At 36.1% G+C, this 27,815-nt stretch overlaps 1 protein-coding gene across 3 annotated transcripts; it reads left to right on the top strand.

The window, feature by feature from the left end:
* Positions 1–402: 402 nt before the first annotated feature.
* TMEM33 (transmembrane protein 33) lies at positions 403–27,815 on the top strand. Of its 3 annotated transcripts, XM_011227716.3 has the most exons (10): positions 432–633; positions 743–814; positions 4,047–4,141; positions 4,619–4,806; positions 9,754–9,821; positions 10,760–10,893; positions 15,923–16,006; positions 19,887–20,007; positions 25,737–25,803; positions 27,575–27,815. In XM_011227716.3, the coding sequence occupies exons 2-9, from the start codon at positions 770–772 to the stop codon at positions 25,785–25,787; spliced, it is 786 nt and encodes a 261-aa protein (XP_011226018.1). In that variant the 5' UTR covers positions 432–633; positions 743–769; the 3' UTR covers positions 25,788–25,803; positions 27,575–27,815. The 3 variants fall into 3 exon arrangements, with proteins under 3 accessions (XP_019657534.1, XP_011226018.1, XP_019657533.1); XM_019801975.2 differs by lacking the exon at positions 25,737–25,803 and having other exon boundaries at positions 403–561; positions 27,575–27,807; XM_019801974.2 differs by lacking the exon at positions 25,737–25,803 and having other exon boundaries at positions 27,575–27,810.

Below are 27,815 nucleotides of genomic sequence, written 5' to 3'. Positions count from 1 at the left end.
GGCGGAAGGAGAAGGAAGCTGCCTGCTGAGCAGGGAGCCCCACGTGGAGCTTGATGCCAGGGCCCTGGGATTATGACCTGAGCCCAAGGCCGATGCTTCACCAACTGAGCCATCCAAGGTGCCTGGAAGACTTAATTTGTAAGTAGAACCACAGGGCTTAGTGAGTTCCTGGAGGAAAAGAGCAACAAAACATTTCTGAGGCTCAAGTAACAGACATTTTGCGGCTTGGACATTGACAGGGAGGACCACCTGGGAGCTGGAGAAGAGGGAAAATTTGCTTTGCCAGGCTCTCTTCTTAGCTTACACAGCCAATCAGCATGCAGGACAGGTGAAACTGAAACAAGAAAAACTACACTTCCCGTCATGCCTCAAGACACCGCTCTCGGTTTCCCCTCTTCGTCACCGCCTCTTCCCCACGGAAGTGAAAGGAGCACTTCCGGGTTTGGCACTAACCAGCACCCGGCGGCGGCGATAGATCGGCCTTTTTGGGTCTTGCTCCGAAGCTCCGCCTCCCTCCGGTTTTTCCAGAAACCCGGCTTTGCTTTTGGTGGTGTCGTACAGGTATTTCCCGGCCACTTCGGGAGCTCGCAAGGCAGTTCGCTGCTCTGGAGCGGACGAGACTTTTCTGTTGAGGTTTGGAGTTCCCGTAGGGCGCGGCGGGCTTGTGGCACGGGGCAAGGAAACCGGTTACCGGAATCGTGGCCCGGTGCTGACATCCCCTTTCTTCCCTTCCCGATTGCAGCGTCCCAGACGCGTGTGTGGGTCTCCCATGGCGGATACGGCTCCGAACGGCCCCCAAGGGGCGGGCGCAGTGGTAAGTGAGCGAGCAGGGTCTTCTGGCTTGATTTACTAGAGTTAGGGAGGAGCGGAAAGTGTCGCCAAGTCTGTTCTGGGACGTTCCACCTCAGTGCTTAAAGGGGCTGGGATTAGTGATTGAGGTGGGGGTAGCGTATAGACAGAGATGTTGAGGAAGCTACAGGTTTTCTGTTTCTTAAGCCACTGTGGGCCGGGCTGGAGCAGGTGGCTCTCTCAGCTGTATGCCAAGGAAATAGGGCCTTCTTACCCCCTCCCCCCCTTTTCTAATTGTCTTAGGTTCCAAGGTTGAAGATGCCAGCTGAGGTGGTGTCGTGACACAGGCCTCATTCCGCACACGCGTGCTAGCAGAGAACGTCTCTGCCCGTTTTATGCCATTCTATGGAAATTACGCAGTGGGGGAAGAGTAGTCTTTTTTTTTTTTTTTTTTTTTCCTTTTCGTCATTTTGTCCTTCTTTACGAAGAGAGATACTAGGCTTCTGTAAATATTTTATTCTTAACATGGAGATCTGCTTACTAGTTATTTGTACCCAAAGCATTATTGCTCTCTAATTTTAAACACTGTGAATTGAGCATGTCACTTTTTCCCATTTAAACATTTTACGACATTTCCATTTATAGACACAGTTTTCTTTTTTCTCTATTTTGTTGAACACTTTGAGAATTATTTGCATTCACAGTGATGGCTAATTCATAAATACGTAACTGTTCTTCTACAATACCACAATGCAGTCATTGCTGCAATTTTTGCAGTTAAATTTGAAAAAGTTAACATTGATACATGTTATACCTGATTTATAATCCATATTCAAATTTCCTCTGTTGTCTGTTAAAGCTGCTTCCTCCTTATCCAGGATTTAATCCAAAGCATGCATTGCTTTTACTGGCCTTTAGTCTCTTTTAGTCTAGAATAGTTCCCTTTGCCTTCCTCCTGCCATTTTTGACTGTCAAGAGTTCAGACTTGTTTTGCTTCTCAAATTGAAGTTGCCTGTGTTTTTCCTCTCATGACTAGATTCAAGTTAAACATTTTGGCAGGAATATTACATAAATGATAATCTGTCATTTTCAGTGCATTGTATATTTCAGGAAGCATTTTATGTTAATTTGCTCATCATTGGAGATAAGCTTGATTATTTTGTTCAGGTGGTATCCAGCAGACTCTTCATTGTAAAGATACCTTTTTTCTTTTGTAATTAAAAAGTATTCTGTGGCATGATGCTTTGAGACTATGTGAGTAGTTTTTCACCTTAGTAGGTTTTCACCCAAAGTTTCATTGATGTTTTTTGCCCAAACTATTTATAACATGGCTGGGCTGTTGACTCTTGAAGTGTAAACCAGTACACTTTTTTAAACCTTTTTTATTGTGTACTAAAATGTAGATACATAAAAGTGTACAAAATGAATACATCAGTGATTTATTACAAATAAACACCCTAACCAACCAGATTTCATTTCATTTTATTTTTTTAAAAGATTTTATTTTATTTTTTTAAAGATTGATTTATTTTAGGGAGAGAGAGCACATATGTTCATGCACACGGTGGGGAAGGGTAGAAGGAGAGGGAGAGAAACTTAAGATCATGACCTGAGCCGAAACCAAGCGTTGGAGGCTTAACCCACTGGGCCACCCAGGCACCCCAAAAATATTTTATTTTTAAGCAATCTATATCCAAGGTGAATCTTAAATACACAACCTCGAGGAGATCAAGAGTTGCATGCTCCACTGACTGAGCCAGCCAGGTGCCCCTAAGCTAATGGATTTTAAAGAACATGTTCTAAAATAAATTTCAGACTATGGTGTAAAGTCTCAATATTTGTGGAGAGCCCGAGTACTAAGCTAGAATCATTCTTCCACTTGACTGTGGGTGGTCTTTTAAATTTAGAAGAGTCACAATATAATAGGTTTGGATACAATAAACCAGGCATATTTCTGAAATTACCTCCGTATTGTTAAAAAGACATGCAGTGAAACATCTTTGGATTTTAAAATGTACTTGCATTTTTTTCAGAAGATTTTTATATCTTTTTTTTTTTAAGATTTTTATTTGTTTATTTGACAGAGAGATCACAAGTAGGCAGAGCAGCAGGCAGAGGGAGAGGGAGAAGCAGGCTCCCCGCTGAGCACAGAGCCCTATGTGGGACTCCATCCCAGGACCCTGGGATCATGACCTGAGCCGAAGGCAGATGCTTAACCGACTGAGCTACTCAGGCACCCAGTTTTTGTATCTTTCAAAAGATAATTAAGTTGGATTGCTTAGAGTAGTGTTTTAGACTCCACGTCAAGATTTATTATTGACTTTGAAATCCATTTAGTGAAAACACTATTTCTAAACATTAAATAGAATACAAAAATACCAAAATCCATTACACTTAGGAAAGATATTATTTTATGAAACTTTATAGAAGTTTATCCATGTATGGTTGTATTGGACTTTGACGTAAAAATTATTATTATTTTTTTAAAGATTTTATTTATTTATTCAACAGAGATAGAGACAGCCAGCGAGAGAGGGAACACAAGCAGGGGGAGCGGGAGAGGAAGAAGCAGGCTTCCAGTGGAGGAGCCTGATGTGGGGCTCGATCCCATAATGCCGGGATCACACCCTGAGCCGAAGGCAGACGCTTAACTGCTGTGCCACCCAGGCGCCCCTTGACTTAAAAATTATTAATGTAGATTCTATCAAAAAAATGTAAAAGCCACTTTAGAATTTGAATACAAGATACATTTTGGATGAGAAAAACCTTCCTAGGGTTTATTTAATCCAAACTGGCTTTGTGTGATGCCTTTTTACTCAGATCTGAAACCTACCTATTTGAATTTGAGATTTCTAAGAATAGGCATTATGGTTCTCTTGAGAGCAATTAGTTCTTATTTAACGTTCTTTTTAAATAGATGAAGCCAGTATTACAAGTGTTGAAGGAATACAGACAGTTGTAGTTAAATTTCTGTTCAAAGGTTTCTTTCTTAATCAGTCTTTATTTTTTTAAATATCAGCGGTATTTTTCTGTTTAAGTACTTAGCTGCTTTCTGCATCAAAACTATAAGGTGTTTGGAGGTGTTGCTGGGTGTAGAGGTGAAACAATTGTCTTAGGAGTTTTCATTTAATGATCTTACATAATTGCTACAGGATCATTAAAACATTTTGAATAGGAATAAGACTATGTAATATTCATCATTGGAAAGATAATTTGCAGGCTTAGTTTACTACAGTATTTTTTTTTTTTTAATTTAGCAATTCATGATGACCAACAAACTGGACACGGCAATGTGGCTTTCTCGCTTGTTCACAGTTTACTGCTCTGCTTTGTTTGTCCTCCCTGTTCTTGGGTATGTATTACACAGATTTTCTGCCTTTGATACTCAGTTGTTTGGTTGTTTTTTATGGACTACCTTTTATGTGCAAGACTTGTTAAACTGCAAGAGGTTCTGGGACAGATAAAATACAGGTCTCATGCTTTAGGTGCTAATAACTCAATAATAGTACCAATTGGAGGATTATTTTATGTCATCTACTTTTAGAAGCTGACATCACTTTGAAAATCAAAGAAAATGGATGTGTGGGGATGAGAGGAGTTCATATTTTTTTCATTTGTGATTTTTTAACTTAAAAGGAAAGTGACTGCTTTGTAAAATTCATTTGGATGTATATATGAGGTGATGCTTCTAAGAAGGTATAATAGGTTCCATTTTTCTATTGACAAGTAAGAGATTTAGGTGTAGTGCAATTATGATGCAATCCACAAAGGAGGAAGAGACATGGTAGTTGTTAGGTCTCATGATAACCTCTCCTCTGGTAATTTGCAGGTTGCATGAAGCTGCAAGCTTTTACCAACGTGCTTTACTGGCAAATGCTCTTACCAGTGCTCTGAGGCTGCACCAAAGATTACCACATTTCCAGTTAAGCAGAGCATTCCTGGCCCAGGCTTTATTAGAAGACAGCTGCCACTACCTGCTGTACTCACTCATCTTTGTCAATTCCTACCCTGTGACAAGTATCCTTTTTGTGCCTTTTTGACAAAGAAGCCACCCACCAAGTGTATAGGAGATCTCTTCTGATTATTTTTTGCAACAGGAAGGGTTCAGCAATGAGGGTTTCCATGGAGCCTGGTTGGTTGGTTTGTTGACACTTAATTTGAATGAAGGTACATTTAGTGTAAGAATTTCTGACTCTCAAATGTGAAATCTAAATTTGAAGAGCTGATGTGGGAATTTAAAATTTTGTATCTTTGTTCTTGACTCTTGTAAGCTGCTCTGTTAGCAGTGGATATTTTAAACTTCATATTCCAAGCACAGGACTGTGGAAAACTTATTTTAGTATTTACACTTTTTTTCTATTTAATTCACATCTTTGGGAAATTGTCCATATATCTTGCTTTAAAAAAAGAGAAATCCTCAGCTCATTCAATTCCTAACGAGCTAGAAACAAATGGAAATTCATGAAGAAGTAACTTACTTAGGCAGAAAATTGGATAATTAATAAAAACAATAAAAATTTAATATTTACTGCGGATAGAGTAGAAAATAAGGACACATGGATAATCTTTGGAGCTAATGAGAATGAAATAATTCATTTGGAATTGTATGTTTACACATTTCAAAAATGTGTTGGGTGATAATAGGTTTTCTCAAAAGGCTGGGGAGGGTTAGGGAGGAGTGCCAGGATTTAGTATGTTTGGGAAGCACTGGATTAAACAGTTGTAAGTAGGTTTCTTTACTAGAGGACTTTTGATGTGCTAATGTGCGTTGTGAGGCAAAAGAATGACTGGAGTTTTTCAATCATTTTAATAGTTGTGTCGCCACTATCGTCCCTGTGTCCCTCCAGAAAGTATTTTGTGCTTTAGGTCTGCTCTTAAGAGTTCTTAAATGTTTCTGATACATTCTGATATAGTCATAAATGATACATATACGTCTACATAACTATACCTAATGGAAAACACAATAAAATGTGTCTCTAGGGCTAAATATTACTTATGTAGCTAATACTTTCTGTGTTCGTGAAGTATCACATTTTAAATAGATTTTTAAATAGTCTTAGAATAGGTAACCAAAATTTTTTGAGTACCTATTTTGTCAGTACATACAAACTTGGCATATATTAACCTTGCAACACTGAGAAAAATCATAGTGAGCATCATATTGTAAGATTTTATTTATTAGAGCATGCACCAGTGGCGGAAGGCAGAGGGAGACGCAGACTTCCTACTGAGCAGGGAGCCCACTGTGAGGCTCCTTGATCCCAGGACCCTGAGAAAATGACCTGAGTGGAAGGCAGACGCTCCCAGGTGCCCTGAGCAATATTGATAAGGACAGTGAAGCTCAAAGAGTTTCAGATAACTTGCCTGACATCACATTGGCAAGTACATAGTAATGCTGACAAGGTCTATCTGACTTAAAAGGTGTATGTAATTTACAATTAATGTATGAGTAAACTTCAGTATAGTTTTGAAATATTTGTCTGTACCTAGGCAAAGCCAGTCCACATAGCATGTGGTCACTAAGTTTTGTGGAGTGAATCCTTGATGCCAAATGAGGCTCATGACCTGTTAAGACAACCTCTTCGCCTTTTCTATGCAATTGTTTGTTTGCTAGCCCCTCTATGGGAATGTTGAAGATAAGGATTTCGTGTTCCTTAAATTCTTACATTGGGGTGGAGGTTGGGCAGTGGTGAGCAATAGTATAGCCTAAACTAGTAACTGGCAAGAAATACTAATCTGATTCTTAAAGTAGTTGGGTATTATGTTAGTAAATAAAGGTAGCCCGAGTCATATTACAAAGTTGTGTTCTGATCTTTGGTCTTAAAAAAGTGATGCTGTTCTTGCTCGAACAATGATAGGTACTTAGAGTTTAACTTCTAGACTTTCACCCTTTATATTTTCTGAATAGTTTGAAAGTGATATTGAAAGCTAAGATTATGAATCTCTTATCAAGGGTTTGTGAACTATAGAACGTTAGCAGTAAAAAACTCATTAGAGGGGCGCCTGGGTGGCACGGCGGTTAGGCGTCTGCCTTCGGCTCAGGGCGTGATCCCGGCATTGTGGGATCGAGCCCCACATCAGGCTCCTCTGCTATGAACCTGCGTCTTCCTCTCCCACTACCCCTGCTTGTGTTCCCTCTCTCGCTGGCTTTCTCTATCTCTGTAACATAAATGAATGAAATCTTTAAAAAAAAAACAAAACAAAAAACTCATTAGAAATCTGTAGCTTTTTTAGAGGGGAGGGGGGGTATCTTTTAGTGGATTTAAAAAATTTTTTATTTTTAAGTAATCTCCACACCCAGTGTGGGGCTCGAACTCACAACCCTGAGATCAAGAGTGCATACTCTACTGACTGAGCCAGCCAGGAGCCCCCTTCCTGTTTTCAGTATTTTTTAAAAATTTTATTTAGGAGGGGAGGGGGGTGGAGGAATGGGATAGGCTGGTGATGGGTAGTAAGGAGGGCACGTATTGCATGGCACTGGGTGTTATACGCAACTAATGAATTCATTGAACTTTACATCAAAAACCAGGGATGTACTGTATGGTGACTAACATAATATAATAAAAAAACATTAAAAAAAAAAGCACTAAAAAAAAAATCTGTAGCTTTTTTTTTTAATATTTGAGAGAGAGAGTGTGTTTGTGTGCTCTCAGGAGGTGGGGGGCAGGGAGAGGAAGAGAGAAGCTCCAGACGACTGCTTGCTGAGTGTGGAGGCCCTGCTGAGCACAGAGACAGGGCTGAGCACAGAGGCCGACTTGGGGCTTCATCCCACGACCCAAGATCATGACCTGAGCTGAAATCAAGAGTTGGATGCCTGGGTGGCTCAGTCGTTAAGCGTCTGCCTTGGGCTTAGGTCATGTTCCTTGCATTCTGGGATCTAGCCCCATATAAGGCTCGCTGCTCAGCAGGTAGCCTGTTTCTCTCTCTCCCACTCCCCCTGCTTGTGTTCCCTCTCTCTCTGTCAAATAAATAAATAAAATCTTTAAAAAATATATTTATTTGGGAAAATGAGTGGGGGAGGGGGAGTGGGAGAGAAATCTGTAGCTTTGATGAAGCTTGGCCTAAGAAATGGAAGTTAATATCAGAGCCATGATTGGAACCCAGATATCTTGACTGTCCATTCAGGGTTCTGTTTTCATTACTTGCATTACTTCTACTGAATCAGGCTTCAAGTTAGCATATGTGTCAAAGTTTAAATTTAACCATATAAGTAGCAGCAGAATTTTACAGTGGCCATGAAGAGGAGAGGCTTGTAGCTTTCATCAGTTCCAGAGGGATCTATGATTGATTAAAAAGTGCAAAACTATATATACATGGTCTCTACTGAGGAAATTGGCATTTTACTTAATTCTTGTGAGTGTTAGGGAAGAATTGGTCAGGATATCAATTTGGAGAATTATATTAGGTAGGATTTTTCTAATCCTTGGGTATAGGTCACTGTCTTGCTTGCCAGTTGGAATTAGGCATTTCTGGATCCTAATGAGTTACGGTGGTAATGAATCTGGAACTCCTTGTGTAACGATAACCACCATTTCCCATCACAACAAAGCTTTCAGTTAGTGTAGAAAAATATAATGGTTCACTTCTTAGAAACTGCAAATACTTTTTTTTTTTTAAATGAGGGTAGTTTAAACATTTTTTTGATTATTTTTTCAATAAACTCTACACCCAACATCAGGGTTGCCCTCCCAACCTTGAGATCATGTCTCATGCTCTACTGACTGAGCCAGCCAGGCACCCTGGAAACTGCAAATACTTTTAGGACATCTATTTTTGCTATTCATAATGGAATAACAGTCTATATCATTTTATGAAAATACTTGACAAGTTTTGTTGTTGTTCTTGTTATCAGCCTGGCAAAAATTGGGGTAAATAGGGTCTTTTGAGCAATTTTCATTTTTCAAAAAGCTGAATGAAAATTGCATATTTATCTATGACATAAAGCCAAACAGTTGAACTCAAATACGTGTCTGTAATTAAACTGATGAGACTCTCAATTAACTATTACACAAACCCAAATATATATTCACTTTTTATTTGTACAGATTGAGAACACATGAGCTGCACAAGCTCGATAGGTGCAGTATCTTGAAATAATGGGGATCTTGTAGGAAGAGAAATAATGAAAGATCCTTAGTTGAGGAAAATTGGGGAAGTACTTTTTATTTTTATTTATTTATTTATTTATTTTTTTTAAAGATTTCATTTATTTGACAGAGATAGAGACAGCCAGCGAGAGAGGGAACACAAGCAGGGGTAGTGGGAGAGGAAGACGCAGGCTCATAGCAGAGGAGCCTGATGTGGGGCTCGATCCCACAATGCCGGGATCACGCCCTGAGCCGAAGGCAGACGCTCAACCGCTGTGCCACCCAGGCGCCCCATGGGGAAGTACTTTTTAAACGTTTTTATTTTTTTAATGTAAACTCTACTCCCAATGTGGGGCTTGACCTTATCACCTCGAGATCAAGTACCCCCGGAGATGGAGTCCCATGCTCTACTGACTAAGCCAGCCGGGGCACCCCCAGGGAAGTACTTTTTAAACCATTACCCCAGACTCTTTCCTAAGCAATTGTGATGAGGAAAGCAAGACCAAAGACTGTCTTTGTATTTGAAGGCCAAATTATTCTGGCCAGGATGGCCATTGTGGGGTTAAAAGTGGTAATATTTTGAGGTGTCCTAGATTTTGATTGAATTTAGCAAATGTTTACAATATTTTATTATCTAATAGAAAAGAAAAAAACTTTTTCACTGTTAGTTTTCTTAAAAAAACTGTAAGCTTTAGAAAATGAAATTGTTTACAGGTAAAAAAAAAACTTCATTTGGTTACAAAGTAAAACAAAACAAAAGCCATCACTTAAGTCCTTTTAGCAGATGCTGGTTCAGATTTATACTGGGCATAATATATAGTCTGTTTTGCAAAGTACTTGATAAATGTTAAATATTTTCTTTAACTGTTTTCTCCAGTGAGTATTTTCCCAGTCTTGTTATTCTCTTTGCTTCATGCTGCCACATACACGAAAAAGGTCCTTGATGTAAGTAGAGCTATGCTGTTGTTTTGACTCCTGAATTGCAAATTGTTGGCATGAATTTGAGTTCTAAGACATTTTGGTATTTGTCACAAAAGTTTTCTTCAATCCCTGCAAACTTGTTGTAAATTATTAGTGATTTGAAAGTTTTAAGTTTGAAATTTTTTAAGTTTCACAAAATACATTTTATCAGTTAAGGATTATATGGCAAAATATCCCCCAGTTCCCAGAGAATTTCTGAAGTTTCAAATAGATCTCTTTTTTTTTTAAAAAAAATCATTTAGGTTTGGTAAGTTGTCAGAGATCTCTTGTTCTGTCACTGTTTAATTTTAACATACCAGGTAAGTAGAGTGTACTGGATTTCTTTTACATTAGTGTTCAGAACTGCTGCTTTCCAAAAATATTTTCTTATTCCTAGTTTGGAACATAAAGCCTCATTTAAGTGTGCCAGGAGGATTGACTGCATATGCACTGATCTGTGAATTAAAGTATCCAAATGTTTGCCTTGCATTGGCCTGTTTCTTTTTCCTTACAGTTCTTTGGTCACAGCAGTAATTGGACTCTGTAATTGATTTAGTTAAGGATTCACAAATACCTTAACTGTATTACTAGGTAGTCTGGTTTTGTTATGGTTAGATAGAAATAACCACCGTTTTTTTGGTGAAATAAGCTAGTCTTTTTTTTTTTTTTTTTTTTTTTACAAAAAAATAAAGCATGAAAATGACTTACTAAAGCTGTCTTTTTATTTTTCAAATACACAAAATACAACAAAGCAGGAAAATACACTAAATTTTATATTATTTTAAAAACTTTTAAATTACCATTTCCAAAGTAATTATCTTTTGTTATATTACCTGTTGGATATGCTGTTTATCTAAAGAAAGAAAATAATTGAGTAATCAAAATGCTTCATTATTTCTAATACTTGTTTTCTTATGTTTTAGGCAAAGGGTTCAAATAGTTTACCTCTGCTGAGATCTGTCTTGGATAAATTAAGTGCTAATCAACAGAATATTCTGAAATTCATTGCTTGTAATGAAATCTTCTTGATGCCTGCTACAGTTTTTATGCTTTTTAGGTAAGAATAAGAATACATTTGTCTTGAGAGGCAGATAACTAAGTGAATATAATAAATGTATTAACTCATTTTATCTTGCTTAAATCCGTTAAAGTGGATACTGATGTGCAGAGCTGGATTGATCTTAGCAACCATTTTTCATTTTATCATAGAGAAACTGACATGTTATGGTAAACCTAGGAACTTGTCTTATTTGTCATTCCTTGTGATTTACCATTTAACATTTTGAAAATTAATTTTAGAACTGCTGCCTTTGAAGGAATCTTGGGAAGCCTAGTTTAGTGTATCTGCCATTATTTAGATGATTTTTCTTTTATAAAAATTTCAGAAAAATTATGGTCTGGTATTAATAGCTGCCTACTATCACCTCCATGTTTGGTTTGTATCTTTTTTTTTTTTTTAAAAGATTTTGTTTGTGTATTTGAGAAGAGACACAGATAGCAACACAGAGCATTAGAAGGGAGGAGAGCACGAGCTGGGAGGAGAGGGAGAAGCAGGCTCCTCGCTGAGCAGGTAGCCTGACTCAGGGCTTGATCCCAGGACCCTGGGATCATGACCTGAGCTGAAGGTAGATGCTTAACCAACTGAGCCACGCAGGTGTCCCTTGTTTGTATCTTCATCATAGAAGTAATGCATGAGTAAAGAAAGCTATCCTGTTAAAAATTAGAGCATCAGGTTAGTATTGACCCTCCCCATTACGATTCTTGAATTTACGTTTTAAAACTACATTTCTGGGGAGATGAGTGGGAGAATGGGTGAAATAGATGATGGGAATTAAGGAGTGCACTTGTGATGAGCACTGGGTGATTAAAATGAAAACTTACCAAAAAAAAGAAGGAAAAGGGAAGAGCGTAAGTTTTGGTTACCAAGTCAAAAATTTTTCTCTGTCTCTGTTAATGTGTTTATTTTCTTTGTTGTGGGGGGGGGAATTACTAGGTTCAAAGCTAAATTGGAAAAAATAAATAAATAATTCAGATCAGGAGGAAAAAATAAAACTACATTTCTGTTTGGATTATTGCTTTTTTTAGTTTTTCCAATAAGGGGACATTGCAGATAAAAGCTTAAATATCATTTGACTCTGAATCTTTGCAATTCTGTCCTCTCCTATGTGTATGTGCATGTAGTACTTTATTTATACAGGGGCGCCTGGGTGGCACAGCGGTTAAGCGTCTGCCTTCGGCTCAGGGCGTGATCCGCGTTATGGGATCGAGCCCCACATCAGGCTCCTCCGCTATGAGCCTGGCTTCTTCCTCTCCCACTCCCCCTGCTTGTGTTCCCTCTCTCGCTGGCTGTCTATATCTCTGTTGAATAAATAAATAAAATCTTAAAAAAAATATATATATATATTTATACAGATACATAGAAAATACATATTATGGGTGTGGGGTTTTTTTTTGTTTATTTGTTTTTAGTTTTTTATTTTGCATTAGAAGTGCCATAATGCATCAGTTATCTGCATCTTGCTTTTTTCCACTCCTGTAATATGTTTTCATGACCTATTTATATTGATAGATACAATTGTGGTTTGTTCCATTTAATGGCCATGTAGTGTTTGGTCATACTCATATGCTGAATTTCACTACCTGTTCCCCTGTTGGTGGAGAAACATTTGTTTCCAAAGTTTTGCTTTTCCAAATGTTTGATGGAGCAAACATCTTTTTACCTTTTTTTTTTTTTTTTAAATTTAATTTATTTATTTTAAGTAATCTCTCCTCCCAGTGTGGAGTTCAGACTCAGGACCCTGAGATCAAGAGTCGCATGCTCCCCTGACTGAGCCAGCCAGGCGCTCTTCTTTTCACCTTTCTGCTTATACTCTTGTGCCTGTGTTTACTCTAAACCAGAACTAATTTTGCTGAGTCTAAGCTAAGTGGGTTTTATATTTAATAGACCATGTCATATTGTCCTCTAAGATGTCTGTCTGTATTAACTGTTTTCCATAATCTCATTAACTTGTAAAAACTGATTTTTGTTTATGAAATATTTCATTTTAATGTGCATTGCCTTAATTTGTGAGATTTTTGCATGTCTGACTCTTAGCAGTCTATAAGCTAGTAACAGTTTCATAGATTTCCTCATAAATGCATTCATTCCATTCTTTTAAGTAATGTTTTTCTCTGGAAATTCTAGGATCGCTGCATGTTGCTCAGGTTGTGGGATCATGAGTTAGATGATACAATCTAAATAAAGTCTGGAATGGCACAGTGGAAAGACTTCTCATTGGGTGTTAGGGACGTGGATTCTAGTTGATGTGATCATTAGCCTTTTGAGCATTGGTTTTTCACATTTAAAAAACTTAAACCTTAAACTGATTTTAATTTTCAAGATTATTGTAAAAGAGATGAGAATTTACCAGAAATGTTTAAATAGAGAAATCACTTTGTTATTCTAAAACACTAAAAAGTAAGATTATAAGATTTTATTCAGTCCCTAGTTGGAAAGGCTGATGATGCTTTAATATGTCACTCACATATACACATACTATATAAATTAAAAATAACTTAAAATCGTTATTCCTTAGATGCTTCCTCCATGATAGAGGCACAATCTATTATTAGAAGGCTTCATTATATTTTTCTGAGTAATGCTGCAAGCTTTGTATTTAAAATTGAAGGTAAAGTCTGTGAGTTTATCTTATATATACATGAACATGAGTATAAAAAAAATAAAAGGATGAGTTATCTGTAGCTTTATTCATTAGTAGAGAGCTTGTTACATAATAGTAATGCATAAGATGAACTGGTTGAAGCTATAAAAAGAATGAGGTAAATTTATGTGTTGTGATGGGGATAAACTTCAAGATATGATAAATTAAAAAATTTGTTAAGAACTGTGTAGGGTGAACCCTTTTATATTTTGGGGTGTTTTTGTGTATTTAAGGGCATAAAGATATTTTTTTCTGCTTCAGTTTCTTCATCTTTGAAATGGGAGTGATAATGCCACTTTCCTCTTAGAATTGTTTAAGTGGATTCAGTGAATTGTAAAATGAGCACTGTATTAGTGTTAGTCATTATATACACTCATGTATATGAATTTTTTGAGGGATGTATTAGAGACTGAGCTGTAATTCTGAGGGAGGAGCTAACTTGGATGATGGAAAATTTGTTTTTCATCGAATATTCCTTTCTATATTTTCTATAGTATGTGTATTTTTCAGTTTGAAGAGTTAAAGATTTGTCACAGGAGTTATTGGTGAAAGTGGTTGTAACATTTAGTTTAGTGATTACTTTGTAATCACAAATTTTTATTATGAAAGTAATATCACAATTTAGAAGGAACGCTAAAAATTAACTTTAAAAAAACCGTGTTAGCCATCTTTAATGTAGTTCTTCAAAAAGTTTTAAAATACAATTATAATAATATGCATAGTTTTATACTCTGCATTTTTCAAAGTTGCTGTATGGTTTTCATAATCAAGATTTTGGGTAGTTGCATATTAACTCTTATCAAGTAAAGATAATATACTTAGCCTTGCTACCTAACTGTCCAAATAGTGATGCATTTATTTATTTATTATTATTTTTTAAGATTTTATTTATTTGTTTGATAGAGAGAGAGACACCAAGTGAGAGAGAGAACACGAGCAGGGGGAGTGGGAGAGTAAGAAGCAGGCTTCCAGCAGAGCAGGGAGCCCGATGTGGGGCTCAATCCCAGGATCCTGGGATCATGCCCTGAGCCGAAGGCAGACGCTTAATGACTGAGCCACCCAGGCGCCCCCAAATAGTGATGCATTTAATTTGTAGTTATTGGTAGTAAATGTCTTAATCCAGATAATCTTTCCTAGGAACGAATTCTTGACTTAGAATTTCACAAATATATGTCTCTTGGGTATTATAATTGTGCTTTTTAACCAAGGAAAATAGTAGAATAAGCTATGTAAGTTTACTGGGGAGCCTGTGTGATTTTACTAGGTTTTTTTTGTCCGTTTTTTTATATAAAATGACCCGCTTTTCATTTACTATGTTACAAAGTTTCAAAATTTGATGAACAGTTATTAGTGGTAATTATGGAAACATTTGTACATTTTCTTTTTTCTCTTTTGAAGATTTTATTTATTTGAGAGACAGAGAGAGCATGAATGGGGGTGGAGGGCAGAGGGAGAGGGACAAGCAGACTCCCTGACCAATCGCAGGACCGTGAGATCATGACCTGAGCTGAAGTTAGAAGCTTAATCAACTGAGACACCCAGGCACCCGTATACATTTTCTGGTTCATTTTATAGCTTTTAAACTTTTTAAAAGTAATACATACATGAATATATGTTTATAAAAATTTAAGAAATAACATTTTACTCCTTAGCAATCATATATATTCTTTTATTTCATTTTTTTTAAAGTAAGCTCTATGTCCAACTTGGTGCTTGAATTTACAACTCCAAGATAAAGAATCACATGCTCTACCAACTGAGCTAGCCAGGGGCCACTCTTATTTCCTTTTTAAAAGGATAACTTTGATTTGGGGGTGCCTGGGTGGCTCAGTTGGTTAAGTGTCCAACTCTTGATTTCTGCTCAGTTTATGATCTCAGAGTCATGAGATCAAAGCCCTGTGTTGGGGGTCCACAGGCAACGGGGGTCTGCTTCTCTCTCTCTCTCTCTGCTCCTTCCCCTACTCGCACTCTCTCTCTCTCTCTCTAAAGTAAATAAATAAATCTTAAAGAAAAAAAGAATAGCTTTGATTTAGTCATGATAGGTATTACCATGACCATTTCTTCTTTTATTTATTTTTAGAGAGAGTGCACACGTGTGTGCCAAGCGGGTGGGGAGGGGCAGAGGGAGAGGGAGATAGAGAACCTTAAGCAGGCTCTATGCCCAGCACTGAACTGGACACAGGGCTCAGTCTCATGATCCTGATGTCATGAACTGAGCCGAAATCAAGAATCAGACGCTTAACTGACTGAGCACCCAGGCACCCTTACCATGACCATTTAATGAATGAAGACACACACATTTTCCAATTAAATTGCTCTAAGTTTCGAGAGTATACATATGAATTGATAATGTATATTTCTTATCCTTGTATTTGTTTATTTCAGTGGTCAAGGAAGTTTGCTCCAGCCTTTTATATACTATAGATTTCTTACTCTTCGATACTCCTCTCGAAGAAATCCATATTGTCGGTAAGCTGGTGATTAGTTTAAATGTTTTATTTGTTAAGAGTATTGTGAAATATAGTATTTACAACTTGTAAGAGTTGTTTAGCTTTTATGTTAGAATTGCGAAGCAAGTGATATTTTTGTAAATCTAAATTCCAGGCCTTAGGAGGGTTGGTGAGGAGGTGGTTGTATTTCTTTTTAGAAACGGAGACCAGATTTACCTTGGTCTCCAGTAAAATAGTACTCAAATAAAATAGTATTCAAGTTTAAGGAATTTAAAGATGTCTAAGACATTAGTCCCAAACTCAAAGCACTTTCCTAATTGAAGAAACAAAACCGTATGTCACGTAATAAGGAAACAGTAGTTCAGAATACAGTGTTCACAAACCAACATATGATGCATTTTTATGTTTGCTTTATCATATCAATACTGTAGTCCACAGGCAGGAGAGATCATTGAGCCAGAAAATAAAAAGAGCCCATGAAAATTTCACAAAGCAGAGATTTTAATTTGTCCAAGAAAGATTAAGCCTTTGAATAGACAGAATAGGTAAAAGTATTTTAGGTAGGAAGATAGTAGGAACACAAGTTCAGAGGCAAGAAGGAGCAAGCCATGTTTAAGGGGCATTGAATAGACCTGTTAGACTATACCAGAGTTGCAGCTAAGATTAAAAAGGTATATTGGAGCCAAATCATAAAATTTCTTGAATTTCAGGATAAGAAGTTTGGAATTTATCTTAAATGTGTGAGAATGGTGGTTTGGATATGATCATATTTTGATAGGCTTGTGCAGAATAGTTTGGAGTGGAAAAATGAGGAAGCAGAAATATTTTAATGAGTTACTGTAATGTTCAGGAATGGAGGCTTCTGTGATACAGTAAGTTATGCATGCGGATCTTGGAAGTTAGAGTAAAACTGAAATGGATAGCTGTTTTTAAAAAAGCTTCTTGGTTATGTTATTGAGAATACTAATGTTAACGTAGTTTTTGTTTACAAATTTAAAATGAGTTTATTGTATAGTAGAATTCAGGCAGAAATCCAGTGAGTAAAGTTTTAGCATGATCTTTATTTTCACGAGCTAAGTAAAAACTGAAATTGAATGCTGGTCCATCATTTGCCAGGTGTGTAACTTTAGGCAAGTTATTTAAATTTTAATTTGTTCATTGGTAGAGGAGAAAATCTCCTCTTGGGGATGAAATGAAGTAATGTTTTAAAAGTGCTTAGATTCTGTTATGTTTTTAATACATACTTTATTTTCCTTTTTCTGTGATTCTGAATGTCCTTGGAGGGGCTTTTATGCTCTGTTAGACAATGTCTTTCTCACAGTACTTTCTAAAATAGAGCTGACTTCAGATGTAGGTTCTTAATGAGTCCCTAGTCAGAAATAAACCTTTAGTTTTACTTGATTCCGTGAGTTTTTACCCCTTTTTTTTTTTTTTCCTGGTTCATGTATTCATTTGAGGCAATATCTTCTGGGTCCCTGACTTAGTATCCATTTTTCACCAGCAGATTTGTTTTTCTCTGCTTCTTTATATCCTTTTTATCTCTACTCCCATTTTTTCCACATGCCCTTAAATCAAATTAGCACACAGAGAAATTTAGAAGAGTCCAGTGGGATAAAAAAGGAAAGGACAGCAGTGGACCCGGGTGATACAAATATATGCTAATAAGCATTTTCAAAGATCTCCCGTAAGCACACAAAACAAATCAAAACAGTGGAAAGGTAATGGGAAATATTTGAGCTTATAAATATTGATAAACAGCCTTTAAAACTACATTTTCTATGCTACACTTTTTTGTTAGGGATTTTGCCAGTTTGTACCATTTTCACTTATCATGATATCCATTCTCAAGTTAGTGGTATCAGTCCTTTGTAGATGTCTAGTGTAGATTGGTCAGAGCTGTGCTGTCTAACATGGCAACACCAGCCACATTTGACCTTTTTTTTTTTTAAGTAGGCTCTGTGCTCAGTGTGGAGTCTAACGTGGGGCTTGAACTCATAACTTTGAGATCAAGAGTCAGATGCTTAAGTGATTGAGCCACCGACGTGCTTGCCCCACATTTGATCATTATAATAAAAAATTAATTAAAATTCATAAACTTTAAAACTCAGTTCCTGAGTCACATTAACCACTTTCATGCACTCAGAAGCCATGTGTGGCTGATGGTCACCCTATTAGCGCAGAGAAACATTTTCATCATCACTGACCGTTTGTTGTAAGTGTTGCTCCAAAGCAGCTCAGCGACTTGGTCTAGGTTATGCCAGGGATAGAGCCAGGAATGAAAGAACTAGCCCTGTGACTTTAGGCAAGCCATTGACCTCTTTGGGCCTCATCTGTAACCTGAGGGGTTTGACTAGAGTATTTTCGAGGTGCCGTATAGTTTTATTCATTGGAGTCATTTATTCAGAAGACAGTGATTGTGTGTTGGTGATAACAAGTTTATGTAGGATTGAAGTATTTGCTTTCTAGAGACTTAGAGCTGAGTGAGTTAGAAAGCTGTGTAAGTCTGTGATGGTGACAGTTCTGTGAAAGCACAGAAAACTGAGGGAGGCAGCTGAGAATTCACTGAGGAGGTGGTAATAGAAGCCAAGTCTTTTGAAATCTTGAGTTCTGGCACATGGGTGCCTGGAAGTGCATGTTGCTGGAGTTAAGGAAAGTATGTAGGGGAGTAATGAAGATCTGTGCCTGGAAGGTAAGACAGGGACTAGATCGTGAAAGGGTTTGGAATTTATTTCAAGACAGGAAGAGCATTTGAAGTTCATAATACGGAGGGGTTGAGAACATGATGAGATCTGATTTAGAAATATTCCAGAAGATGCATTACAGGCTCAGCAAGAGGAAGAAAGGACCACTTTGGAGACTGTGAGAGTAGTCCAGAGCCTGAACTAATTCGTGTAAAATAAAAAGGGGATAAATTTGAAAGATTTAGCAGGTCGGAGCTTAGGGTTTGGGGAAGACTAAGATGAAGAAGCCCAAGACAGGATACCGAAAAGTAGAACAGGAATTCTCTTTATGCAGGAGGAGTCAGCACATAAAGTGAAAATTCAGAAGTGAATAATCAAAATTATTTTGGGTGATCTTTCCAAATCTCTTGTAAATTACAGTTCAACCAGCATGCGTGATTTTGTGTCTGCTAGCCTATACAGTGTATGTGTGATGTGTACAGGATGTAATAAAGAGTCCTTCAGAAGCAGCAAGCACAGTTAAAGTCGACAACCTGTTTTCGGCACAAATGTGCAACATAACTGGAATATAGGAGTCATGGCAGAGAGTGGGAGAGGAGGAGGTGAAGCAGAAAATTTGATCAAGACCAGATTCTGGAGGGCATTTACGTTAAGGAGATGGACTTTAGTCTGGAGGTAGACAAGAGCTGGTTTGATCAGTGGGATGATCCCAGTGGGAAGTGGCATTTATTGAGCACCTTCTATGCTGTCTCACTTAAGTTACCGTATGACTGACTCCATGAAGTACATAGTCCTATTTTATAGATGAGGAAAGCTCTGAGAGGCATTATATTTAAGGCAATAGTTTAAGGAATATAGTAGGTGGGATTGCCCATAGTATATAATTTTCACTTCCTTGCTCTCTTTTTTAGAGCTAGTTGAATTTACCAAAGTTAAATGTGAAAATGATGTGACTCTACTGTAAAGAAGATATAAATCACCCCTTATCTCAGCCCTTGGAGATAACCATTTATTTTAGATGCTTTTGTTAAATGAACCCCTCCCCCTCAAAAAAAACCCACACAAATGTTGATGTTGAGAATTTTATTTTGTGCATTTCCTACAGTGCATTCTAGTATTTTTACTTCAGAATCTTTAGTGACTGGGAAATTCCTTCATCAACATTTGTTTTGTATTCTTTTTCCTTTTGTGTCTGAATGAAACTCTTTTATCTTGCAGGACCTTGTTTAATGAACTGAGAATCGTTGTTGAACATGTAATAATGAAACCTGCTTGCCCACTGTTTGTGAGAAGACTTTGTCTCCAGAGTATTGCTTTTATAAGCAGACTGGCACCAACAGTTGCGTAGTATAATATCCAGCTAAGTTATATATAGTAGAAATAAGCATTTTTAGCAGTTGGTACTTCTGCTAGGGGTTGTTAATTCCAGGTGTAAAACTGACCTCAATCCAATTTACATAAATGCATCTCAATGGAAAAATTATGGTTTTCCTGGCATGTTAAATCAAGCCTTTTAAAAAGGTCCCAAGAAAATTTTACTGTGCTGTTAATGGTTAAGGAAGTTTCTATCTTGTGACAAATGTATCAGAAATTTTTTTAAATGCTGCTGTGCCTTTATCCTGAAGTACATTTATTTCTCTTGTAAAAGTAGCTCTAAAATTTCAACCTAATTGGTACCCTAAATTTATATCTGGGATGATTTCATTATGGTAATATTAACATACATGAATTCATTATATTTTGAGACAGTATTCTTTTGCCATTCAGTAATTTTGGTTGATGATGTTAAAAGAAACATTTACCACTGTATTTAATTTCAAATTGTTATTAAATTGATCTTCTCCTTTGTTAGGATTTATTTTGGATATACCATTATAAGAGGAATTCTGCATGCTTCTTGCATCTTATGCTATGATCTTCCAAAATTTTATTCCCATAACTACTTAATGTGGCTTTGAATATTTTTTAAAAAGGCTGAACTGTAAGCATGTTAGCCAATTGGGTAAATATCTGGGGTCACAGCTGTTTTACATCAGAAAGCCTTAGTAGTTATACAGCTTTCCTTTCAGAGACCCATTAAGGAACCTTTCTCAAATAGGAAACCCTTTTACAAATGTGGACACACAGATGATTAGTATTATTATAGTTGATAGAATTACTTAGATTCTTGACTGCTAAGGTTTTTTAGGCTTGAATTTTCATAGACAGTTGGCAGCAGTTCAGATGTCTTTTGAAAGGAATGTAACTGAAGATTGAGCATATGCCGTGCTTGGTGTCTGTTCTGAAATAATAATGAAGATTATCCTGTAGATTACATACTTACCCATCAAATCTGATTTAAAAGGTTAAACGGAAAGGTTTATAGGTAAGTTAACTGATTGGGAATGGGGCTGGAAGAGGAATTGTGGGGGAATAGTGTGCATTTTAATTTCGTAATGCATAAGTAAATTTGGGAGTCTTGGGTGTATTATGCAGCTGTGATTTGAGTTGTGTAATATGTTAAATCCTGTTTGTGGAGCTGCCATCAGCTTCTTTATAAAATTCATTCTGATCTTTATTATCGTTGCATGATTAGAAATGTTTAAAACACTGCATAAATTTTAGTACACATTAATGTAATGGTTTTTGTAACCAGTTTTCTTCTGTCTGCATGTAATTGGATTTCTCAGATAGTAACTTGTCAGTAACATCAGTTTTCTTTTTGTTCAACTTTCCCATCTCTGGAAATGTGATATCTACTTGATAGCTCAATTGTAGCCAACTGTTTTTGTATTTTTGTAATATTTATCTACTAAGTTAGAAAAGCAGCCTCATGCAATACAGTTGATTGGGCTGGGTGGGTGGGTGTGTGGTTAGCCTCATTATCACCATATATGTAATCTGATGGTGTTAAGAACTAATTTTCTAGAGCAATAAAGTGACTGTAATGTTAAGTAAATAGTATATTATTGATTCCTAATGATGTCTTTAAAAATTAAGTCTTGAATTATATCAAGAAATTTTGGCAGCTGAAGTCATATTTATTTTTAAGTTACTAGTTTTTTTGTTTTCTACAAGTTTTTTAAATCTTGAGATAATTTTAGATTTATAGAAGAGTTGCAAAAATAGCACAGAGAGTTCTTGTATACCTTTTACTCAGTTTCCCCTTATATTAATATGTTACATAACTATACAGCATTTATCAAAACTAAGAAATTAACCTTGGAACAATACTATTAAAGTATAGAACTTTCTCAAATTTCACCATTTTTTCTGTTAATTTTCTTCTTGTAAGCTGTTTTTATTGATTGTCTTCTAATGAAGTATGAGTATGCCTCTGTTTTGAGTTTTTCCTCTTTAGTTTGGAAATTCCTGTTGGTCAAATAGATTTCCCTAAAGGAAATAATTTCACGTTGGTTTTGACAAAAATAATTTTAATATTAAAACTTAACAATGTGGATACCCTATGCTTTAAAAGTTGAGGCTTTTTTATCACATAGCAGGATTATATTTCTGATATGCTGATGTTGGACTGTTCTTTAATGGAAGGCTTGATTTTTAAATAAAGTACTCCTCAACTCATGAAAAAGTAAGTTTTACAATTTGAGCATTACTAGATGTTTAGTTTGCATGAGATGGTAGCTAGGAATTCCGCAATATGTATATGTACAACCGGCTGATTTGGCATTTGGAATTATAGTTTAATATGTACATCTGTCTATCAAATTAAAATTAAGGAAATACAGTAGCAGTATATGGAATGAATGAAGTAGGAGAAACTATAGTATATAGCTGAACTTAATTTTACTCCCAGGTTTAAAAAAGTTAACACTCAGAATATCTAATTCTTGAGAAGTGGTATAATGCTATTGTTCTTCTAGTACTTTCAGATATTAAACCCTCTTGGACAGGTGGAAGCCTAATATAAAACCCACTTTTATTATAACAGGAATTCTGTATTCTTTTTGTATACTTGATTCCTCATGAATTTAAATTCTATTTTAATATCAGTCCAAAGAGAAATTTCTTAAATAATAATTTGTATTTAAATTTTCTTGGAATAAAATTTACCAAGGTCGATGCTCTTGGAAGTAAGCAAGTAATTAAATTTAGGTACTTAGGAACCTCCCTTACAGGAAAAATCAAGGCATGCTGATATTGAACCAGAAGTTATGAAAGACTTAGGAGGTCTGTTTTATAACTATGAATTGTAAAGCTGTCAGGATACTTTTTCTAAAAGTCAAGATCAAAAATTCTGATTATGTTTGTAAGTTTAGGACGTGAATATTATTCAACGTGGAAAGGAAAATGAGTGTATATGTAGTAAGGTAAGTGGAACCGAGAGACTTTGTTTTTTTTTAAAGTTTGAGATCAGAGTGAATGAAATTAATTTTGAGGGATTGTGGTTAAAGACTCTTATCTAATCCTCAGGAGTTTATTTTGATTAATGTAGTTATTCTGAAACTCTTCCCCCACTGATGCCCGCCCAAATCCCCCTAGGATCTGCTAGCCTCAAAGCTAACACCCAAATTTTAGACCAGTTTTGATTCTTACTCTACTGTAATGAAAACCTCAAGGGAGGAAGTAACCACAGACAGTTACGGATATGATCAGTAGGTGGCACTCTTTCCTCAGGTCACAGGCCCTGTTGGAAGGTTAAATGCCACCAAAAGTGTGGAGTCAGCTATAAAACTAAGGTTCTGATTTCATCCTTTTTAATATGTAATTACTCAAAATTCAACAAAAACTTAGTAAGCATTTACAATGTGTACATAGTAATGTATTGAAACTACGTTACTCTGTATTCAATTATAGTGAAATCGTAGTAAAATATTGAAATGTTGAAAAGCTGGAAGAGTACCCTGCTAATGTTTACTTTCTAGTCAAATGGTAAAACAGGCCACAATTAGGACCGGCATTATTCAGACCATGGGCTCTGTGTTGTTTTTTTTCTTTATAAATAGTGCCTAAATCACCTAAATATACATCATTTGTAAAATTGTTCTTAATTTTCAGATGTGTAGAAAAATGGTACTTAAAATTTTTTCATGGTCATTTTGTAGGTACACAAGGTATAGCCAGTTCAACCTCTTAAAATTCAGACTTTTCATGGTAATATAAAAGCATATTGAGAGTTTTAGTTATTATATCAAGAATGATACCTGGACTTGTAAATTCAGTTTGAGTTGCAGAGACAACTGATTTCTCTTTAACATCTCACTGGAATTTCTCTAGGATTAGGGGAATTCTGCAGAGGCTATATGATAATGTCGTTCAGTAGGTATTGTGCCAAAGGTATGTGTTTGTAAATCCAGGAGTCTTTTCCCGAGTTTGTTTTAATGAGCAGACCTCTTCTAATATTCAGAGTGGAAAGGTGTTACTGCATCTGTATTAAGGATAAGAAAGGAACTGCTAAAAGTTTGGAAGGATTCCTGGTAGTAATTATTCTAGGACATGTGTATCTTCTAAGGTGGTATTCAGGTGGGTTCTTAGAAGGAACCTGTTTTTTCTGTGAGAGGGGTAAACTCTAGAGTGCTCTAGTGCAGTGCAAATAGGAAAACTGCATTGAATTTGAGTGGTTGTGATAGGAGATAAAGTACAGGATTTTTAAAAATCTAAAGCAGATTCTTTTTCTTAGAAAAGTGATAAAAAATTGATAGATACCTTTGCTGGAATCTAAAAATTAATTCCTATTAAAGGAGAAGGAAAGTCTCAAGAGTCGTTTCACCTTTTCCTTCATAACATTCTTAAAGCTAACTTTTTGATATATTCACTCCTTTTAAACTAATTTTTTTTCTTGGTTCATGACAGTTGAATTCCAGATTTTCTTTTGTACCTTTAAAGCAGAACAATTGCTTTTGACATAAATTTTTGCTTACATATATATTTCTAAGTTGAGACCAAATGGGCAAAGTCTTGGACAGGTAACATTTGTGATGTGTCTATATTGGAACAAATGTAAAAGGGTCACAAAGATTAGAAAGAGTCCTAAAAAACTGCTTGATTTATAAATGCATTAGTTCTGGTGCTCCATATAATGGGATATATTGAACTAAAAAATTTGTATATATAGTATGTCAGCATTTCTTAGTAACTTCTCTTGAATCCATTTTTAATATCTAATATTGTACAGTTTGGGGAGTTATACTCTTCAGGCCGATACTATCCAGACTGTATAAATTTATAAAATAAATTGAAAAATTCATCATTCTCCTGTATTCAAGACCAACGCACATAAATGCTAATGTAGGGCTCAGAGGGGAAATATATTTCTCCTGAATATTTGAGAAAATGTGAAGTCCTTTCAAGAAAATCTAATAAACATAATAATCATAGCCTGCTGACACTAAGGAAAAAGGACCTCATTCGCTCTTTCTTTTATGCAGCGATTTACTGGTCCCTCCTGATTTCCAAATTGGATCACTGTAGTAAATTATCTATGCTGGTACCTGTGAAAGTAAGCCCTGGGATCCATATTTGTTTTGTGTTCTGCTTAAATCAGCAAGAATGATAAATTTGATGGTGTGAAATTGAAAGTGTCAAGGGCTTTCTTTGGTGATTGAACAAAATGATGTCTCCACTTTAATTTATTGTGACCCTTTTTCACTCTATGTGCTTTGTATATCTAATATTTATTTCAATACAAATTAAATTCTTGTTCCTTCATCTGTATTGTTATATATCTGAGATTTTATTGATGTAAAAATCGAATTGTGTAATAAAAATCTCTCTGGATTTAAGCAGATTTGAAAATGTTATGTTGCAAAAAAAATTTAGAGTTGGAATTCAGCTTTCTATTGTGCTTCATTGCCTTCTTGTTAGAATAAGGTGAATTTGAACACTTCTATTGTCCTCAGCTCATCACAAATAATAGAAATGGTGTAATTTTGTGGTCTAAGTTGAAACTGGAAAAAAAAAGAAAAATTATAGTGGATCTCTCAGCTGTTTGAGTGCGTGCTTCTGTACTTTTTTGTTTAGTGAGATTTATAGCCTAGTGGATAAGTTATTTATAACCCTCATATTATTTACAATATAGCCAAAGTACTAAATCAACACAGGTTAACATAGAGGAATATATTTTTCTTCTAGGTTTTAGAATTGGCAGATATTTTCTGTGGCAATTTTAACGACTTACACTAAACAAAATGCCATACAAGTAAGTACTTTATAGTATTTTTTTTGGTTGAATTCTTCAAATTTGGACCTCTGCAACCATTATGACTGAGAGTTCCAAGAGTAACAGACCATTTCATTTAAATAACCCAAAACTCTCAAGACAAAGAATTGAAACTTGGCGTGATCCAGAATAAAATGGATGTATTTTTTTTTGTCATTAACTCCCAAAAGATACAGTTGTACGTGCAGGTTTCTCTGATCTGAAATAATGATCCTTGATGCAGTGAACTATCAGATTCATGTTTTACAGTTCATTTTAGTAATATCCAAGGCATATAGTTCATCTTATGAAGTGTTTAGAAAGACCCTTTTTATTCTTTTATCTAAAAAGCTAAATTTCCGGGGCGCCTGGGTGGCACAGTGGTTAAGCGTCTGCCTTCGGCTCAGGGCGTGATCCCACGTTATGGGTTCGAGCCCCACATCAGGCTCCTCTGCTATGAGCCTGCTTCTTCCTCTCCCACTCCCCCTGCTTGTGTTCCCTCTCTCGCTAGCTGTCTCTATCTCTGTCAAATAAATAAATAAAATCTTTAAAAAAAAAATAAAAAAAAAATAAAAATAAAAAGCTAAATTTCCTTTTGGGGCTTATAGTCTTATTGTGCTTATTTTGAATTAATATTTTATATATGAACTTCATATTTCTCTTTCCCAAGGACAGTCCTCAATTAAAAAAAAAAGCAGAAGAATATTCCTTTAAAAATACTGGAAGAGGGGCACCTGGCTGGTTCAGTTGGTAGAGCATGCGACTCTTGATCTCGGGGTTGTAAGTTCAAGTCCCACATTGGTTGTAGAGATTACTTAAAAAAAAAAAAGTCTTAAAAAAAATTGGAACAGCTTTTAGAAAACTATTTTATAATTTTATATGGGCATATTGCTGGGAATAAAATATGTTTTTGAAGTGAGTAAACATTTACCCTAATTAGAACCTACCAGAGGGTTGGGTTGTTTTTGACTTTTAATATTATAAAGTCAAAGGATCTGTAAGGCTTATTACTATTTGTTTTTTTTTGTGTTCATTATAGTTGCTCTAACATGGTTTTGTGGCAGCTATAGTTTTTTGTTTTTTGTTTTTTTTTTTTTAAAGATTTTTTTTATTTGACAGAGAGACAGCCAGGGAGAGAGGGAACACAGGCAGGGGGAGTGGGAGAGGAGGAAGCAGGCTCCCAGCGGAGGAGCCTGATGTGGGGCTTGATCCCAGGACCCTGGGATCAGGCCCTGAGCTGAAGGCAGACACTTAACGACTGAGCCACGCAGGCGCCCCTGTGGCAGCTATAGTTAAGGTATTTATGTAGCACTAATAGCTTTCAATAACATCAGTATTTTTAACCATTTGACATTAAAGTGCCCAAATAACTTTGAAGCAGATTTGTAAAATCATTCTTATTCTGTTGTCTGTATACTGGGAGTTATCAGATTCTCAGACTTTAAACATCAGAATCTTAACTTTAATTACAAACACACTGTCCCCTACTGGCAAATTTTCTGAAAAATTCTAATGGCTCGGTTTGCATGTAATAAAAATCATGGTGGGGGGAAACATAGCTTGACTCCTGATTTTTATTTCCAGTTGGTTTTTATATTAAATGCTAATTAAGGTCATGAAGGGGTTCTTACTCATGATTTCAACCTTTTAATGTTATGAAGAGTTTTTAGACCATTATCATTGGTTAATATAATCACTATTTCAAGATGCCTAAGTGAGCTAATGAATTTTTTCATCATGAGACAAGTAGACTTTTTGTCTTTGTTTTTAGACTGAAAAACCAGAATTCCAGACAAGCCCATGGGAATTCCTGACTGATAATTTGTGAAGGAAATCAGAGTACAACCCTCATTCAGACCATGCTCACTGAATGCACATTTTTATTGTCTAAGTGACGGTCTTCGGAAGCAGCACCCCATGGCTGTTCTTTGTGATACCATCATAATTTGGGTATTCATATAATTGTTTTTCAAAGTTTGTAGAATAAATCATTCAATACTTAGGAGATGCTT

Source organism: Ailuropoda melanoleuca, chromosome 11 (genome assembly GCF_002007445.2).
Source record: "Ailuropoda melanoleuca isolate Jingjing chromosome 11, ASM200744v2, whole genome shotgun sequence".
Taxonomy (NCBI): domain Eukaryota; kingdom Metazoa; phylum Chordata; class Mammalia; order Carnivora; family Ursidae; genus Ailuropoda; species Ailuropoda melanoleuca.
The sequence above is the reverse complement of the archived record's forward strand: the minus strand, read 5'-3'. Positions and strand labels throughout refer to the sequence as shown.

Bases quoted from the DNA above. Each gene is read 5' to 3' on its own strand.
- TMEM33 (XM_019801974.2), top strand. From the start codon at position 770: ATGGCGGATACGGCTCCGAACGGCCCCCAAGGGGCGGGCGCAGTG. The intron at 4,807-9,753 runs GTATCCTTTTTG...TGTTTTCTCCAG, and splicing joins CAATTCCTACCCTGTGACAA to TGAGTATTTTCCCAGTCTTG. The intron at 9,822-10,759 runs GTAAGTAGAGCT...CTTATGTTTTAG, and splicing joins ACACGAAAAAGGTCCTTGAT to GCAAAGGGTTCAAATAGTTT.